General features: G+C 67.7%; 5 protein-coding genes across 5 annotated transcripts; 1 reads left to right on the plus strand and 4 right to left on the minus strand.

Moving 5' to 3' along the window:
- The first annotated feature begins 262 nt into the window (after window positions 1-262).
- On the plus strand, window positions 263-1,116 carry V1510DRAFT_394918 (cytochrome oxidase complex assembly protein 1-domain-containing protein). The gene is made up of 2 exons (XM_066931857.1): window positions 263-584; window positions 614-1,116. Exons 1-2 carry the CDS (start codon window positions 461-463, stop codon window positions 1,069-1,071), a joined length of 582 nt encoding a protein of 193 aa, XP_066788770.1. The 5' UTR covers window positions 263-460; the 3' UTR covers window positions 1,072-1,116.
- Window positions 1,114-4,500, minus strand: V1510DRAFT_365627 (uncharacterized protein; the record flags this gene model as incomplete). Its single annotated transcript, XM_066931233.1, has 2 exons — window positions 1,114-2,110; window positions 2,237-4,500. 2 exons carry the CDS (start codon window positions 4,498-4,500, stop codon window positions 1,114-1,116), a joined length of 3,261 nt encoding a protein of 1,086 aa, XP_066788771.1.
- A 1,701-nt stretch (window positions 4,501-6,201) lies between these two features.
- V1510DRAFT_417480 (uncharacterized protein) lies at window positions 6,202-10,258 on the minus strand. The gene is made up of 2 exons (XM_066933951.1): window positions 9,120-10,258; window positions 6,202-9,073 (listed from the first exon to the last, which is right to left on the minus strand). The coding sequence occupies exons 1-2, from the start codon at window positions 10,097-10,099 to the stop codon at window positions 6,496-6,498; spliced, it is 3,558 nt and encodes a 1,185-aa protein (XP_066788772.1). The 5' UTR covers window positions 10,100-10,258; the 3' UTR covers window positions 6,202-6,495.
- A 1,030-nt stretch (window positions 10,259-11,288) lies between these two features.
- V1510DRAFT_365772 (syntaxin 6, N-terminal-domain-containing protein) lies at window positions 11,289-12,224 on the minus strand (the record flags this gene model as incomplete). Its single annotated transcript, XM_066931239.1, has 3 exons — window positions 11,289-11,365; window positions 11,550-11,644; window positions 11,677-12,224. The coding sequence occupies 3 exons, from the start codon at window positions 12,222-12,224 to the stop codon at window positions 11,289-11,291; spliced, it is 720 nt and encodes a 239-aa protein (XP_066788773.1).
- Window positions 12,225-12,513: 289 nt separating this feature from the next.
- V1510DRAFT_417485 (uncharacterized protein) lies at window positions 12,514-13,376 on the minus strand. The gene has a single exon (XM_066933952.1). It carries the CDS (start codon window positions 13,253-13,255, stop codon window positions 12,884-12,886), a length of 372 nt encoding a protein of 123 aa, XP_066788774.1. The 5' UTR covers window positions 13,256-13,376; the 3' UTR covers window positions 12,514-12,883.
- Between the last annotated feature and the right edge of the window lie 901 nt (window positions 13,377-14,277).

Genomic DNA, 14,277 nt, shown 5'->3' on the forward strand with positions numbered 1-14,277 from the left:
GACTCCGTCGAGGGTGGTGCCCTTCGGGCAGAGCGGCTTCCGGTCGCGTGGGCGCAGTCTGCCGAAGGCAGCCACCTCGACGGAGTCGCCGCCGGAGGCACCCGAGCCTCCGCGGCGACTCAATGTCAGCCGCACGGTGTGCGGCTCACGTCCGCATGACCCTGCCCGTAGGGCAGTTACCCTCCACGGAGTGGCCGCCGGAGGCGCACCCGACGAGCCTCCGGCGGCGACTCCGTTGAGGGTAGTGCCCTTCAGGCAGGCGGTTTACGGTCGCATGGACGCAGTCTGCCGAAGGCAGCCACCTCGACGGAGTCGCCGCCGGAGGCGCACCCGACGAGGGTAGCGCCCTCGGCACAGCCCCGAGCCGCACGGTGTGCGGCGCAGCCGCACACCGTGCGGCGCACGTGACGCGAGAAAATTCATCCAGCCCGCGAGCGCCGCCGGCCACCCATCCTCCCCAATGGCTTTCTTGCGACAGGTGCAGCGGGCCACGCGCGTGGCGCCGCGGCTGGCAGCGACGCGCACGGTGCGGATGGCCAGCACGCAGGCCAAGGAGCGCATCACGGTGGACCACGAGCTTCCTGGTAAGGCTTTCGAGCGCGGCGCTGACGAGAAATCCACTCGTCCCGGTGGCGGCTCGCCGGCAACTACGCGATCTTCGCCGTGATCATGGGCTTCGTCTCGGTCGGGTTCTTCAACTACGAGCGGCAGAACTCGTCGGTGGTGGCGTCGACGATGTACCGGCTGCGGCGCAGCCCGCTGGTCAACCGGGCGCTGGGCAACAACATCCGGTTCAAGCACGCGTACCCGTGGATCTCGGGCGACCTGGACTTCCTCCACGGCCTGATCGACATCGAGTTCACGATCGTGGGCAGCAAGGGCGTGCCGGCCACGGTGCACTTCCGCAGCTCGCGGCCCAGCAAGGCCGAGCCGTTCGCGATGGAGCGGTGCGAGGTCGTGACCGAGGCCGGCGAGCGGCTCGACCTGCTCGCCGAGGACGAGGCCGGCGACGTGCTCGGCGCGCTCATCGTGAGCGCCGAGGACGACGCCAAGCTCGGGCTGGCCAGGTAGTGTACATAGAAGTGTATTCGTAATGATACATGTGCCCAACATCTACATGTCTATGGTCTCGTTGAACTCGAGCGTCTTGCGGTCCTGCACGCCGTCGATCGACAGCGCGATGTTGTCCTGGGTCAGGCCCTCGTACGACTGCGCGACGAGCACCAGGCCGTACTCGCGGATCGACTCGACCAGCGCCGGCACCGTGTTGAGGATGATGGACGGGCAGATCAGGCCCATGAGGTTGTTGCTGGCCGCGAACGTGGCCGCCTCCTTGATGGACACGCACCGCCGGTCCTCCTTGCCGGCGACGGGCAGGTCGTGCGCGCTCTGGAAGCGCAGGTCGTCGTAGAGCCGCATGCCGAAGAAGACGGGGTAGTTGGGCTGCTTCCAGTTGAGCGCGGTGCAGATCCGCGGGTTGAGCGACGAGAAGACGACGGACCGGGCCTTGGCCGCGTGCTCCTGCCGGACGGCGCGGGCGTGGTCGAAGACGACGGTGAGGATGGCGTCGATGAACGAGTTCTCGTCGGCCGTGATCGAGACGATGTTGAGGTACTCCTTCTCGACGTCGGTGGGGTAGAGGATGCAGATGTCGACGTTGGTGGCGACGTCGAGGAGGGCGAGGACGTCGGCGAGCGTGACGAACGAGTCCGAGAGCGCGTCGAAGACGGCGCGGGCGCCGGCGGCGCCGGCGATGCGCGCGCGGGCGTCGCGGGGCGCGCCGGCGCGGCCGAACGTCTGGAACTGCTCCGCCGTGAGCTCGCACACGGGCAGGTCGAGCCCGTGGACGGGGAACGCCCACTTGTTGTAGACGACGGGCACGAGGTCGCGCGTGAGCTGCACAAACACCCGGACGTACTCGCCCGAGAGCGAGGATGCGGTCACGAACGAGTGCGCGTGGTTGGTCTGCGACACCGACAGGTGCGTGTTGTGCGACGTGGCCAGGCTGGCGCCGAGCGACGAGCTCAGGCCGAGCGACGAGCCCAGGCCGCCGACGCCGACGCCGCCGCCGGCCAGCCCGGCCGCGGCCCACGTCGACGACACGACCTCGCTCGCGGCCGGCGCGCCCTCGCGCTGCGCCGAGAACAGCAGCGACGGCGACGACGTCGGCCGCGCCGGCAGCTCGCTCAGCGCGTCCAGCCCGCCGGCCACGTCCACCGCGCCGAAGCTGCCGAACGCCGCCGCCGGCGCCGCCGCCTCGACCTGGCTCGTCGACTTCCAGTACACGGCCGAGCTGGTGATCTCCAGCGGCGTGCCCTGGTAGGGCTTGATCACGTGGAACTTGAACGCGATCTCGCCGATCGTGTGCAGCCGCAGGTCGAACAGCGGCAGCCGGCACTGCCCCGACCCGGACGGCACCATGAAGATCTGCGGCAGCGCGACCGCCTTGGCGATCAGCTTCGACCCGAACGTCGGGAAGATCTCAAAGTCGATCGTCAGCTCGTCCAGCCGGTCGATCTGGAACGACAGCGTCTTGGCGTCGTCGGCCAGCGGCAGCAGCAGGTTGCGCGGGATCAGGTCCAGCAGCTTGGACGAGATCGTCAGCTTCGCCGCCGGGATGCCCGCCTGGCTGTAGATCCGGATCGCGTGCTGCGACGCGCGCGACGCCGGCATGTCGCCCGCGGTCGCGCCCCGGCGGCCGGCCGACGCCGAGACCTCGCCGGTGTCGAAGCTGATCTCCACAAACGTCTTCTTGTCGAGGAAGTTGTGGCCGTACCGGCGCAGCGGGATGATCGGCGGCGGCAGCGCCAGGTCCGGGATGGCCTCGGCGTCCGACTCCATGGCCGAGTCGTCGAACGGCGGGCGGTCCTCGGCCGCGCGCTTGGGCGTGCGCAGGTTCTTGAGCAGCGCCGCGCCGACCGAGTCGAAGACGGTCGTGTCGCTGTCCTCGGGCCGGCCGGCGAGCACGGAGCGGTCGCGGTCGCCCATCGCGTGCAGCAGCACCTTGAGGCAGTCCAGGTGGCCCTCCCACGCCGCGTAGTACACCGGCGACAGGTTCTTGGAGTCGAGGAAGTAGATGTTGGCGTCCGCGGCCAGCAGCGCGCGCACGGTCTCGACGTGGCCCTCGCTGGACGCGTGCACGAGCGCGGTCCAGCCGACCAGGCCGTCGACCTGGTCGATGTCGGCGTCGAACGCCTTGAGCAGCGGGATCAGCCGCGCGTGGCCGGCGTGCGCGACCAGGTGCTGCGGGTACAGGCCCTCGGCGTCCGGCAGGATGCGCGCGTGCGCCCGCAGCAGCATCTCGGTGATCTCGTACAGGCCCTTCTGGCTGGCCAGGTTGAGCGGGATGTAGTCCTGCTCCGACACGGGGTCGATGCGCGCGCCGGAGCGGATGAGCTCCTGCGCGCACGCGGCCTGGTTGTGCGTCGTCGCAAACAGCAGCGCCGTGAAGTTGTCCTGGTCGAGCCCGTTGATGGGCGCGCCGGCGTCCAGCAGCCGCGCGATCATGCCGCTGCAGCCGTGCAGGCACGCGTAGTGCAGCGGCGTGCGCCCGTAGATGTCCGTGTGCGCCGCCACCGCGGTCTGGCTGGGCAGCACCAGGTCCAGCACGATGGCGCGCCCGGTGATGGCGGCCTCGTGCAGCGGCGTGCGCTCGTTGATCTCGTCCTTGGCCGCCGTGTCCACGCGGCCGGTCGCGTACAGCGCGCGCAGCGTGCGGTCCGACGCGCGGAACGAGATCGCGTGCAGGAACACCCGCGTGATGCGGTCGCCCGCGTCCGGCGCCCGGGCCAGCCCCGCGATCCACTCGTCGATCGTGCTGTCGGTCTCGTGCGTGATGTTGCGCAGGAAGTCAAAGTCGAGCTCCTCGTTCGTGCGCTCCAGCGTGGTGTCCTCCGACACGCGCCGGTCGAACGTGACCTCCTGGCCCTCGGCCCAGGCCTCGAGCTCGAGCAGGCACGTCGTCGACAGGTCCGACAGCTCCGCGATGTCCTCGCGGTGGAACACGGGCTGGACCTCGACCGCGGTGGACAGGTACAGCTCCTTGGTGTGCGACTTGCTGCGCTTGTCCCACTTCTTGAGCACCTTCGAGAACCCGGTCGCGTTGAGCTCGACGAACTGCTCGAGCTTGTCGAGGTCGCGCCGGAACCGCAGGAAGCCCTCCTGGAGCGCGATGAACGTGGCCGACGTCTTGAGCAGCGGGCCCAGCTTCAGCCGCACGTTCTTCTTCTTCTCCAGCAGCGCGGCCAGCCGCAGCTTGAGCTCGGCCTCCTTCTGCAGGTAGAACGCGTTGACCTTCTCGAGCTCGCGCTCGACCCGGAAGAAGAACGTGACCTTGTGCGCCTGCAGCTGCGCCTCGATCTCCTCGGCCGACACGCTCTGCTTGCGCGGATCGCCGCCGAGCGACTTCATGAGCTTCTTGAGCACCTTGTAGTTGATGAAGTGGTTGCTGTACTCGGGCAGCTCCAGCTGGCGCTTGGCCAGGTACTTGCCGAACTTCATGGCGGCGGCGGACGGCGGTCGCCGATCTGCGCGCGTCAGCGCGCCCGCGGTCGACTCACCTGGCGGCCTGGCGGGCTAGGACGGCCGCGCAGCGTGCGTGCGCTTGGATGGCCGGGCTTGGTCGTGCTCCGGACGGAGCAAACAATCCGCCCGCGTCGGCGGCGCTGCCATCAATCAGCTCTGCTGGACGGCCCGCGCGGCCCGGCCGCGGCCGCGGACCGGCCCGGCCGGCCCGCGCCCGCGGCGGCGGCGGCGCGGCGTGCCGGCGGCGGTCCCGCGGCCGGCCGCGAATCACAGACTCACCTCTTGCGGGGCGGTTCTAGGCTGCTCTGGGCTCCGCAGGCAGGGCCAGACGGGGCTGGCGGTGCTCTGGACGACTGGCGACGGTGTCGGTTCGCGGCAGGGTTGGCTGGCGGCTTATATTGTGTCGTCGTGGTCAGCAAAGGTCCATGCTGGCCGTGTAGATAATAATACCGTCCTGCCTAGTTCCAGAGGCTACGCTCGTATAGTTTGACAGTGCAGGGCACGCAGGCAAACACCGCGAGAAATAGGGTTTGCCACTAGCTCGCGCCGGGCTAGCGCCGTGGTGTCTGCAGCGCTCGGCAGGATGGAGAGCTGGACCAGCAACCTGGAGTCGCCGGCGGCCGCCGGCGCGGCTGACTCGCGGGCGGCCCCGGCCGGTGCGCCGCGCGACCCGGCCAGCCGCGGCGGAACACCCGCGCCGGTGGCGGCCCGTTCGGGCAAGCCCGCGCGCCTGCAGGCGAGCCTGTTCTGTGGTACGCGGCGCGATCCGGCAGCGTGGTACGCCGGCGGCTGAGCATTGGCACGCCGGACCACGGCGCTGGCTGTTGCAGCCCGCGCGGACAAATCAGGCAAGCCTGGCCGTGCCCACGCGCCGGACCGCGGGGATCGGCCCGCGGTCGGGCGAGCTAGCCTGCCGGGCCGCCACCGCGCCGCGCCCTCGCGCGGCGGAGCCCTAGGCCAGCGTACGGCGCCGCAATCGGCCGCACAACGCGGCCTGCTGCCGTGACGTTGGGACCAGAGCCATCGGCGGCGGACGAGCATATTAACACCGGCCAGCGCGCTAGGGCGCGCGCGGCCTAGCGCGCCGAACCATGCGCCGCGCTAGCCCGCCCTGGCCCGCCCCGTGTCATGGTGCTGACGGTTAAGCGTTTTGCGCCCCGCCCCGGCCTAGCGCCATGCACGCCTGCGTCCAGGGAGAGGAACAGGCCTCGCCGGCGTTGCCCAATGGGACCGCGAGCCTCTGCCACAAGCCCACTGCACGCGCCCTCCTGTTCGACGCCCAGCCTGAATACGGCAGCCCGCCTCTTCGCCGCGGCATGACGACGGCCTACACGTACCCACCCGCCGCCCTGGCCGTGCGGCTCCGCGACTTCCTTCTGCACTCGGCTCTCCGCCACGGCTTCGCCACGGGAGCCTCCGTTGGGCGTAGCCCGCCCAGACCGTGCTAGGCCCTGGCGCCGCCCCTGGCGCGGGTACCCGCAGTCACACGCCGTCACACGCACGCGCGGCCCAACGTGCCCTCGGGCCCGTCCGCTGCGACCTGTCGCTGCGTTCGAACCAAGCCCGGCTGCGCCACAGTCCTGGCCGGCCCGGCCGGCCCGCGGCCGACTCAGTCGGGCCCCTGCCGGGCGCCATGCGCCGCTTGTGCGGCTCGGCACCACGCAAGCTTTGCGCGGCCTTCTACGTAAAGCTTGTCGGCCAGCTGCGCGAATCGCGGTCCACGTCCGCGCAGCTCGCCCGCCTCCGCCCCGTCAAACAACACAAATGCTCAGTATTGCGTATTAGTTACATCGATATCCGACTCCAAGATATTCCAACAGTTCACAATGTAGAAAGAACGCCAGTGTACACTTATTCTTGACTTTTTGTCGATCGCTCTTGATCATTTGCCTGGGCCCGCTAATTAAGTAAATCGAAATCCATGCCATACCCCTCGTTATATATATTGTCGATCGCCCGTGCCGGCGCCGGTCACGTCTCGACCGCGCGGTTCAGCAGCAGCAGGTCCGACACGCGCTTCGGCAGCGGAATGTACTCCACCAGGTGCACGCCAAACATCTTCATGATCAGGTACACCACGAAGAAGCACAGCACCGGCAGCCAGAACAGGAACAGCATGAGGTCGTCCCGGATGTTGTTCTTGCGCCGGCGCTCCCAGAACTTGGTGTACGGGTCCTGCTCCGCGGTCGCGCTGGCCTGGGCCGAGCCCTCGGCCGCCAGCGCCAGCACGCCGCCCTTGTCGAGCGCGACCCCGTCTGCCGGCTTGGTCTTGGGCGACCCGTCGGGGTAGATCTCGTCGTAGCTCGGCGGCGCCGCGGTCTGCGACTTGTCCGACGAGAAGTAGTCGTTGATGTACGGCAGCGTCGGCAGCCGGTTGTTGAACGCGGTCAGCGCGTCGTGCACGTTGTCCTTGAGGTTCTCGGTCAGGTGCGTCGCCTGCATCTTGTCCATTGCCCGCGCCCGGATCCCGCCCAGGTACCCGGCGATCCGCTGGTGCCGCGACAGATGGCCGTCCGTCTCCGACCCGTCGTCGTCGGCCTCGCTGTCCTCGCGCCGCGCGTGCCGCTGCAGCAGGCCCTGGATCCGCTTCTTGGACCACGGCCGCCGCTTGGCCTTGTCCGGCGCGGCCTCGGCGCCGGCCTCCTTGGCCGGCTTGTCCGCGCCGTACGTCAGCGTGTTTTTGCGCCGCACGAGCGCGCCGCGCACGCCCTCGCCGTCCTCGGCCTCCTGCAGCCGCTCGTCCGCGTCGTCCGCGTCCTCGCCGTCCGAGTCCGACGACTCGGACGCGTCCGACGAGTCCGACGGGTCCGACTCGCTCGGGTCCTCGTCGTCCGGCGCGCCGCTGCGTAGCCGCCGCTCCGGCAGCCCGGCGCTGTCCGAGTCCGACTCGTCCTCCGAGTCCGAGTAGTCGTCCGTCGACGACGCCGGCGACGACGGGCCCGACGACGTCGGCCAGTCCGGGAAGTCCTCCACCCGGCGGACCGCCGCGCTCAGCGACGCCCGGCCCGCGCGCTCGCCTGCGCCGCTCGGCGCGTACTTGAGCAGCAGCGCGCGCATCTCGGCCGTGCTCGCCACGTCGATCGCCGTCAGGCCCGCGTGGCTCTCGCGTACCGGGTTCGCGTCGCTGTTCAGCAGCCGCTGCGCAATCTCCACGTTGCCCAGCATCGACGCAAAGTGCAGCGGCGAGAAGCCCGCGTGGTCCGCCACGCGGTGCGACGCGCCGCGCGCCACCAGCGCTGCCACCAGCCGCTGGAATCCCAGCACCACAGCCAGATGCATCATGGTCTGGCCCGCGCCGTTGCGGTGCTGCCAGTGCACCTTGTAGGGTGTCTCGCTGTAGTCGACCAGGTCGAGACACTTGAGCAGCGTCTTCTCCATCTCGGACGTCTCGCCCGCCAGGCTGGTCGCAAAGTTGCCTTCGACCGTGGCCATGTTGCCGTTCGCGCTATCGCTACCAGAACCGGTCTGGCCCACGATCTTCATGGCAATCTGGCGAGCGTCCTCGAGGCGACCCGTCATCTTCAGTCCGACAACCTGCAAAGCCAGCTCCATAAGTTGTCTGTCTGTGTCGTCGACGTACGTGAACAGCTTGAGGTTGTCTTTGCTGAACTCGGACGTCACCACGTTGCGCAGCCGCACCACCACCGGCCCCGGCGTCGACGCCGGCGGCAGGATCGCCACAATCGTGCTCTCGCTCCAGATGTGCGTCTTTGCTGCGGGCTGGTCACCGAACATGACAATGAGGCCCTGGTGGAACCCCGTGCCGAGCACGGTCACCTCGATGCCGCCGCGGATCGGACCCTCCATCGGGATCAACCGCTGCAGCGTCGAGCTCTCGACGGACGCGTTCGGGTTGCCGGCCATCATGCCGGGCGCCGGCGCGTACGCCGAGATTGCCGCCGACGTGATTGTGATGGGCACGTCCAGGCCCAGGCTCGCATTCGGGTTCTTCGCCTGCAGCGGCGTGAAGCACGACTCTGGCGGCGTGCTTGCGTTCGACGACGCCGAAGGGCTCGGCTGCGAGAACGGCGACGTTTGCACCGGCGACGGCTGCGTCGTCTGTGTGTTGTTGAAGTAGGCAAAGCTCTCGCCCGACACCCGCCGGTCTGGCTGGAACTGCAGCTGCTGCTGGCCCACTGTCAGCGGCGTCAGGATCGCCTGCGACGACGGCGGTGGGATGCCGGCAGCAGCTATCGACAGGTCCCCGTTCGGGGCTACCCGTTGCCGCTGCGGCGGGTAGTTCGGGCTGGCCATGTTGTTGGGCATCCACACGTTGCCGTTCGGCACGCCCGCCACCGGGCCGGCGCTGTGCGTCGACGACGTCGACGTCCGCGACGACGACTTGCGCTTCTTTGTGTTGATCTGGCCCTGATCGGCGTACGACCGCTCTTCGGGCGAGTCCGGCACGTCCGCGCTCATCGACTGCGCGTACGTCGACTTCTTGCGCGCGTTTGCGTTCGTCGTCTTGTGGTCGTCTGTGATCATGATCGGGTTCGTGAACGCGCGCGCGACGACCTTGCCGGTGTGGTCTTTGACCACAAAGTACACTCTGTCGGGGTTAGCGCTGTCCGTGCCACCTGGGCGGGGTCACATACCTGAATCCGGTGCGCTCAGCATGGTGGCGACAGTAGCACGGAATACGCATCGGCAGCTCGACGTGCTTGACGCCGTCGGACGCGCCGGCCGCGGCCGACGCCTTGGGCGAGATCTCCAGCAGCTCAGAGCAATTGAACATGATGCCGCGGCCCTCGCCGTTCTCGAGCCAGTGTGTGTCGTCCACGGTCGGCTGCTTCTTGCGCGAGGCGCGCTTGCGCTCGCGGTTGATGCAGCCCGTGCAGACGTTGATGTAGCGGTAGCGGTTGTGGTCGCAGACGACGACGACGTCCAAGTCGAGCGTCTTGTCGTCCGGCTCGAACGTCTTGCGCAGCTGCTGGCGCGGCTTGGCGATCGTGCTCGCCGGCAGGTGCACAAACAGCGCACCCGGCGGCGGCTCGAACGTGAGCATGGCCTTGATCTGCGTCTCGACGCGCGACTTGACCGTGTCGGTGCTCACCGACAGCTTGTAGGGAAGCTCGGCGTCGGCCCAGTCTTCCGGGTTGAAGTCGGGCATGTGCGCCGGCGGTTTCCAGTCGGTCGGGCGTCCTTGCTGCATGACGAGCTTCTCGTGGCCGGGGGCGGTGGGCGAAAAAGCGAGGCCGTCGCGGGACGCGGGCTCGGTCTTCACGTCGACCGCGTCCACAGACGCGCCCGCGGCCGGTGCAACACTGTCCGACACGGCCAGAGCCTCAGGGGCGGGGCCAGCTGGCACATGCGGCTGTTTGCCGTCAAGCGGCCGCGCCACAAAGGGCTCCTGCTTCAGCGGCGCGCCCGCGCGGCCAGGTCGCACAAACAGCGCCGACGGCTGGTCTATCTGCGAGTGCGAGCCCAGCGCGCGCTGGGTAATTTCTTCGTACGACTCCAGCGGCGAGTTCGTGGCCATGTCGAAGTCAAAGTGCTCGGCCAGGTAGTCGTCTTCGTGGCGGCCCGAGCCCGAGCCCGAGCCGTAGTTGAGCACCGAATCGCTGTCGTCGTCCATGTCGCAGTCGTCGTTGGACAGCACGGGCGTCGTCGACGTCGAGAGCGACGACGGCGACAACGTCAGCGACAGCTCGGCCGGCGACAGCAACGGCGGGGGGGCTGCGGCGGCAACAGCTGCCGCACTCGGCAGCGTCCGCGGCGCAATCGTGTCGTCCGTGCACTGGAACGGGTACAGCTCGCGGTCGGCGTCCACGTCCAGCAGGAACGAAAAGTTGGTGTCCTCCGAGCGGAGCGTCGATTCGACAGGGTCCATCGGGCCGGCGCTGCGATCGGATGTGTGAGTTTGGAAGCTTGCGGCCTGCAGCCTTGGGCACGCGGGCCTGCTTCGGGCGCCGCGAGGGTCGTCTAAGGCGAGCGGCCGGTCGTGCTGGCCGGAGGGGGCCCCTTCTATCAAGCTGGCGCTCTGGTGTCTTGCGGGCGGCGACTCGCACCGCTTGCTAGCTCTCGATCGAACAGGTTCTGGTACACTCACTGCGCAGCACGCTTAAGCATTTCGTGGACACGGGCGAAGAGGGGTGCTGAGGCGACCTGTCGTGTAGAGGAGTTTGATAGCGTTTTGCTGATTTTCTGCACTTTCTCTGGCGGAGTGGTGTGCGCGAAAGCCAAGTAGACTCTTCTAACGCAGCCAAATCTGTGGATTGTTGGGGTTGCCGGGTTAAATGGCGCCCACGGCTCCGCCCAAGTGGCGTTGCGTCAGCCATGTGGTCGAATGCGCCCACAATGTCACGCATAATATTCAAATTGTTTGGTAGCAAATCGCCGGGCAACTACAGCCGAAATGTCACTCGCGCACGGACTCGCCCGCGCCCGCCCCGCCCGCACGCGTGCCACGGCGCGGGCATGCACGGCCGCGGCGCGGCCGCCGCCGCGTCTCAGGCGGCCCGAAGCGGCCCGCCAAGCGTGGTCGTGAGCACGGCCGGGCCGCGACAGGCCGCCGCGCGTACGGGCGCCTGGCGCGTCGCAACCTGCAGTCGGCCGTGCTTGGCGGCGCCACCCCAGCCGCCGCGTCGTACAACCAACGCGCTGGACTCAAGCGAGCGCGGCCGGCCCAGCGTGCCGGCCGCCCGGCCCGGTCGGACACCGTGCCGCGCGCCATGCCCTGGGCGGCCGACTGCCGCTGTCGCGTCGCGCCCCCACGCTAGAGAAAGAGTATATTACAGCCAGACGCCAAAAACAATGCCGGTAGTCTACATGGTGATGATCAGGATGAGCAGGATGATCAGGACGACGATCAGGAGAATAATGCAACACGACGACGCCGTTTCTACTCGTGGTTAGCTTTCTGCACTGCGGCTGTCGCGTCCAGGGGCCGCCGCCAGCAGCGGCCACCGGCCACTGGCCTCCGCCGGCTCCTGGCCACTGGCCGGCTGCCGGTAGTGGCCGCCGATCAGCCGCAGCCGCGCGCACGGTTTGCGGCTGACGGCCCGCGCGGGGAGGGGGGCACTTACCCTCGTTCTTGCGCAGGATCCATTTCACCCGGCGCATGCCCAGCTGCAGCTTGTCCTGCGTCGTCGTCACGCGGTTGTCCAGGTCCTCCAGCAGCCTGCGGTCAGCACCGGTAGCCCACGCACTCACTCTATCTGGTCGCCCAGCTCCTGGCCCATAACCTGCGCCTGCTGGCGCAGGTTGTTGACCGTCCCCAGCACGCCCTCGAGCTGCTGGTCCTGCTCGCGCATCAACAGCTGCTGCTGCTCGCGCTCCCACTCCAGGTCCGGCTCGGCCGCGTCGCCGCCGACGTCAATCGTCGTGAAGCCGTCCTTGGTCGGCGGACGCTTGCGCCGCATGGCCATCGACATGTTGGCGTAGTTTGCCCGGATCTTCTCGACCTCGGTGATGTATCCTTCCACAAACTTCTTGCGCGCGTCTATCTCGGCCTGAGTCAGCTCGAAGAACTGGTCCGGCGACTGCAGGATGGCGTCGACCGACTCCTTGAGATCGCGCAGGTTCAGGTCGAGGTCCTCCAGCGTCGTGATCAGGTCCTGCTCGGTCTGGGCAAGCTCCGGCGACGACAGCCCGGCCGTGGCCGACAGCCGCTCGTACGACGACACGAGCGACCGCAGGTTGGCCAGCTGCGCCTGCACCTCCTGTTGGAGATCGTAGAACGGGTCGTTGAAGGCCGACATCGTGGTTCGAGTGCGTGGACGATCTCTGGGCTCTGCGGATTTTGCGAGGTGTTCCAGCCCCTCACACAGCAGGCGAGTTTGCAACCGCAGCACTGCCCTAGACAGACCCGGCCAAGCCGGCGACTAGCTGCGCCGCGCCGCTCCACCGCCGACTACGACGCATTTAGGCGAGCTCGGTCGCGTGCGGCGGGGGTGGATGCGGATGCGACCGGCCACAGCCGCGAGATGCGGAGACGCCCGAAACGGCACTGTTTAAACAAACAGTCGGCCGCAGCTAGGCGGGTGCGCTGCCGGCGATGGGCGGACCGGCGCGCCGGGTGCCGCGCCCTCCGGCGCGCTTTTCGCGCGAGGAGGAAGTGGCAACGGACGGAGGCCAAGCCAGCCGAGGCTCGTAAGGTGCTAGCTATGCAGCCGCCGGCTGTCGGCTGTGGCCAGTGGTGGACAGGAACGGTCACCTCCACGGCCAGCTCAGCTTTCAGTCTGCCTAACCGGCTCGGCCCACCTGATGCCGTGGCGACCGGTCAGCCCCCGGTGCCCCGATCTACCCGCCGGCCGACGAGCTGATCGCCAACCGGTTAGCTAGCCAGGTCATACAGGCGTCCAGACGTAGACTAACCAAAGATCATATTATTATTATAAAACAAAAACACGCCATTCCCTTACGACCGAGGCTCAGGCGACAGGTGCTCGCCCGAGTCCAACTCGTACACGTCGTCGTCTCCGCCAACCTCAAACACGTCAGCGTCCTCACCGCCAACGACGTGCGAGTCAGCCTCAACCACAGCTCCAGCGCCCGCCGCAGCGCCCACGGCCGCGCCGCCAGCCGCACCCGCGGCAAGACCAGTCCGGCCGGCACCCGCACCAGCGCCAGCGACGTCGAACTTGTAGTCGTCGATGTGCTCCTTGAGCTCGGCACGCTTGAGGTTGTTGTTCTTGCGGCGGCGGTAAAACAGCAGCAGGAGCAGGGCAACCAGGGCAATGACGCCCACGGGCACGCCGACACCGATGCCGATCTTGGCGCCCGAGCTCATTCCGGTGTGGGCCTCCGAGCCGGCAGAGTTGGTCGAGGTCGTGATTGCGCCGGTGGTCGTCGTCGAGCCGCCGCCGTTGCGGGTCGTGACCGCCGTGTAGAACGAGGTGCCGACCGAGGACGACGTGGTCGAGATCGAGGTCGAAGGGTCGGGCGAGTCGGTAGGAGTTGCGTAGCCGGAGTCTTCGGTGGACGTGGTCGTGATCGAGTCGGTCGTCATCGACGACGACGACGACGACGACGACGACGATGACGACGACGAGCCTACAACAGTGGCCTCGATCGTCGTCGTGACGGTCACCTGGACGACCTCGGCCGACGTCGTCGACTCGGTCTCAGACGCACCCGTCGTGTACGCGTCGGTAACAGTCGCCGTCGACGCATCGTCCGTCGTCGTCGGAAACTGGGCCACGCCGTCGGACCACGACAGAGTGTCGAGGTCAATCGTCGTCGTGCGTACGCTCGAGCCGTCGGTCAAGACCGCCGTGTAGTATCCAGTCGTCGCCGTGACGGTCCACACGGCGCCGTTGGACGAAGACGACGAGGACGTCATGGTACTGCTGTCGTTGCTGGACATGCTGCCGTCAGCACCGCGCCCCGCGCTCACATACCTGACAGATGCTATATGCTGAAAAGAATTGTCTCTGGGTCGGAACGCCCGTCTATTGGCTCCACTTCAAACGTCCGCCTGGCGCTCTTTCGCGCTGTTGGGTGGGCTCTCGGTCCCTGGGTCGGCCAGTGGGGCTGCTGGTCTCGAACTGTCCACGCTGAGGTCGTTTCTGACGGCCGCACAGCTATTGATGAATGATTTTTGTAAGTCGCTCAGGGAGTGAAAAGGAGAAATTTGCTATGGCGGCCGGAAGCGACTTGTGTGGTGGAGTAGCCTGTTTGGTGGTATCCACACCTAAAAAAAAAGCTGGTTCTACCCTTGCATTGCCAGGTCTTGCGGGTATATTGACTCCTAGCGCGTGAACACAATCACGCTAGTATGTTCCTGAACATAAAAGCTTATTTTGAGCGCAC

The sequence above is a fragment of the Dipodascopsis tothii genome (genome assembly GCF_038497935.1).
Source record: "Dipodascopsis tothii strain CBS 759.85 unplaced genomic scaffold V1510scaffold_16, whole genome shotgun sequence".
Classification (NCBI taxonomy): domain Eukaryota; kingdom Fungi; phylum Ascomycota; class Lipomycetes; order Lipomycetales; family Lipomycetaceae; genus Neoaidaea; species Neoaidaea tothii.

Excerpts from the sequence above, each read along its gene's own strand:
- V1510DRAFT_417480 (XM_066933951.1), bottom strand. The coding sequence starts at position 10,099 with ATGGACGACGACAGCGATTCGGTGCTCAACTACGGCTCGGGCTCGGGC. Across the intron at positions 9,074-9,119 it reads GCTGAGCGCACCGGATTCAG|AGTGTACTTTGTGGTCAAAG; the intron begins GTATGTGACCCC and ends TAACCCCGACAG.
- V1510DRAFT_417485 (XM_066933952.1), bottom strand. The coding sequence starts at position 13,255 with ATGAGCTCGGGCGCCAAGATCGGCATCGGTGTCGGCGTGCCCGTGGGC.
- V1510DRAFT_394918 (XM_066931857.1), top strand. The coding sequence starts at position 461 with ATGGCTTTCTTGCGACAGGTGCAGCGGGCCACGCGCGTGGCGCCGCGG. Across the intron at positions 585-613 it reads GGTGGACCACGAGCTTCCTG|AAATCCACTCGTCCCGGTGG; the intron begins GTAAGGCTTTCG and ends GGCGCTGACGAG.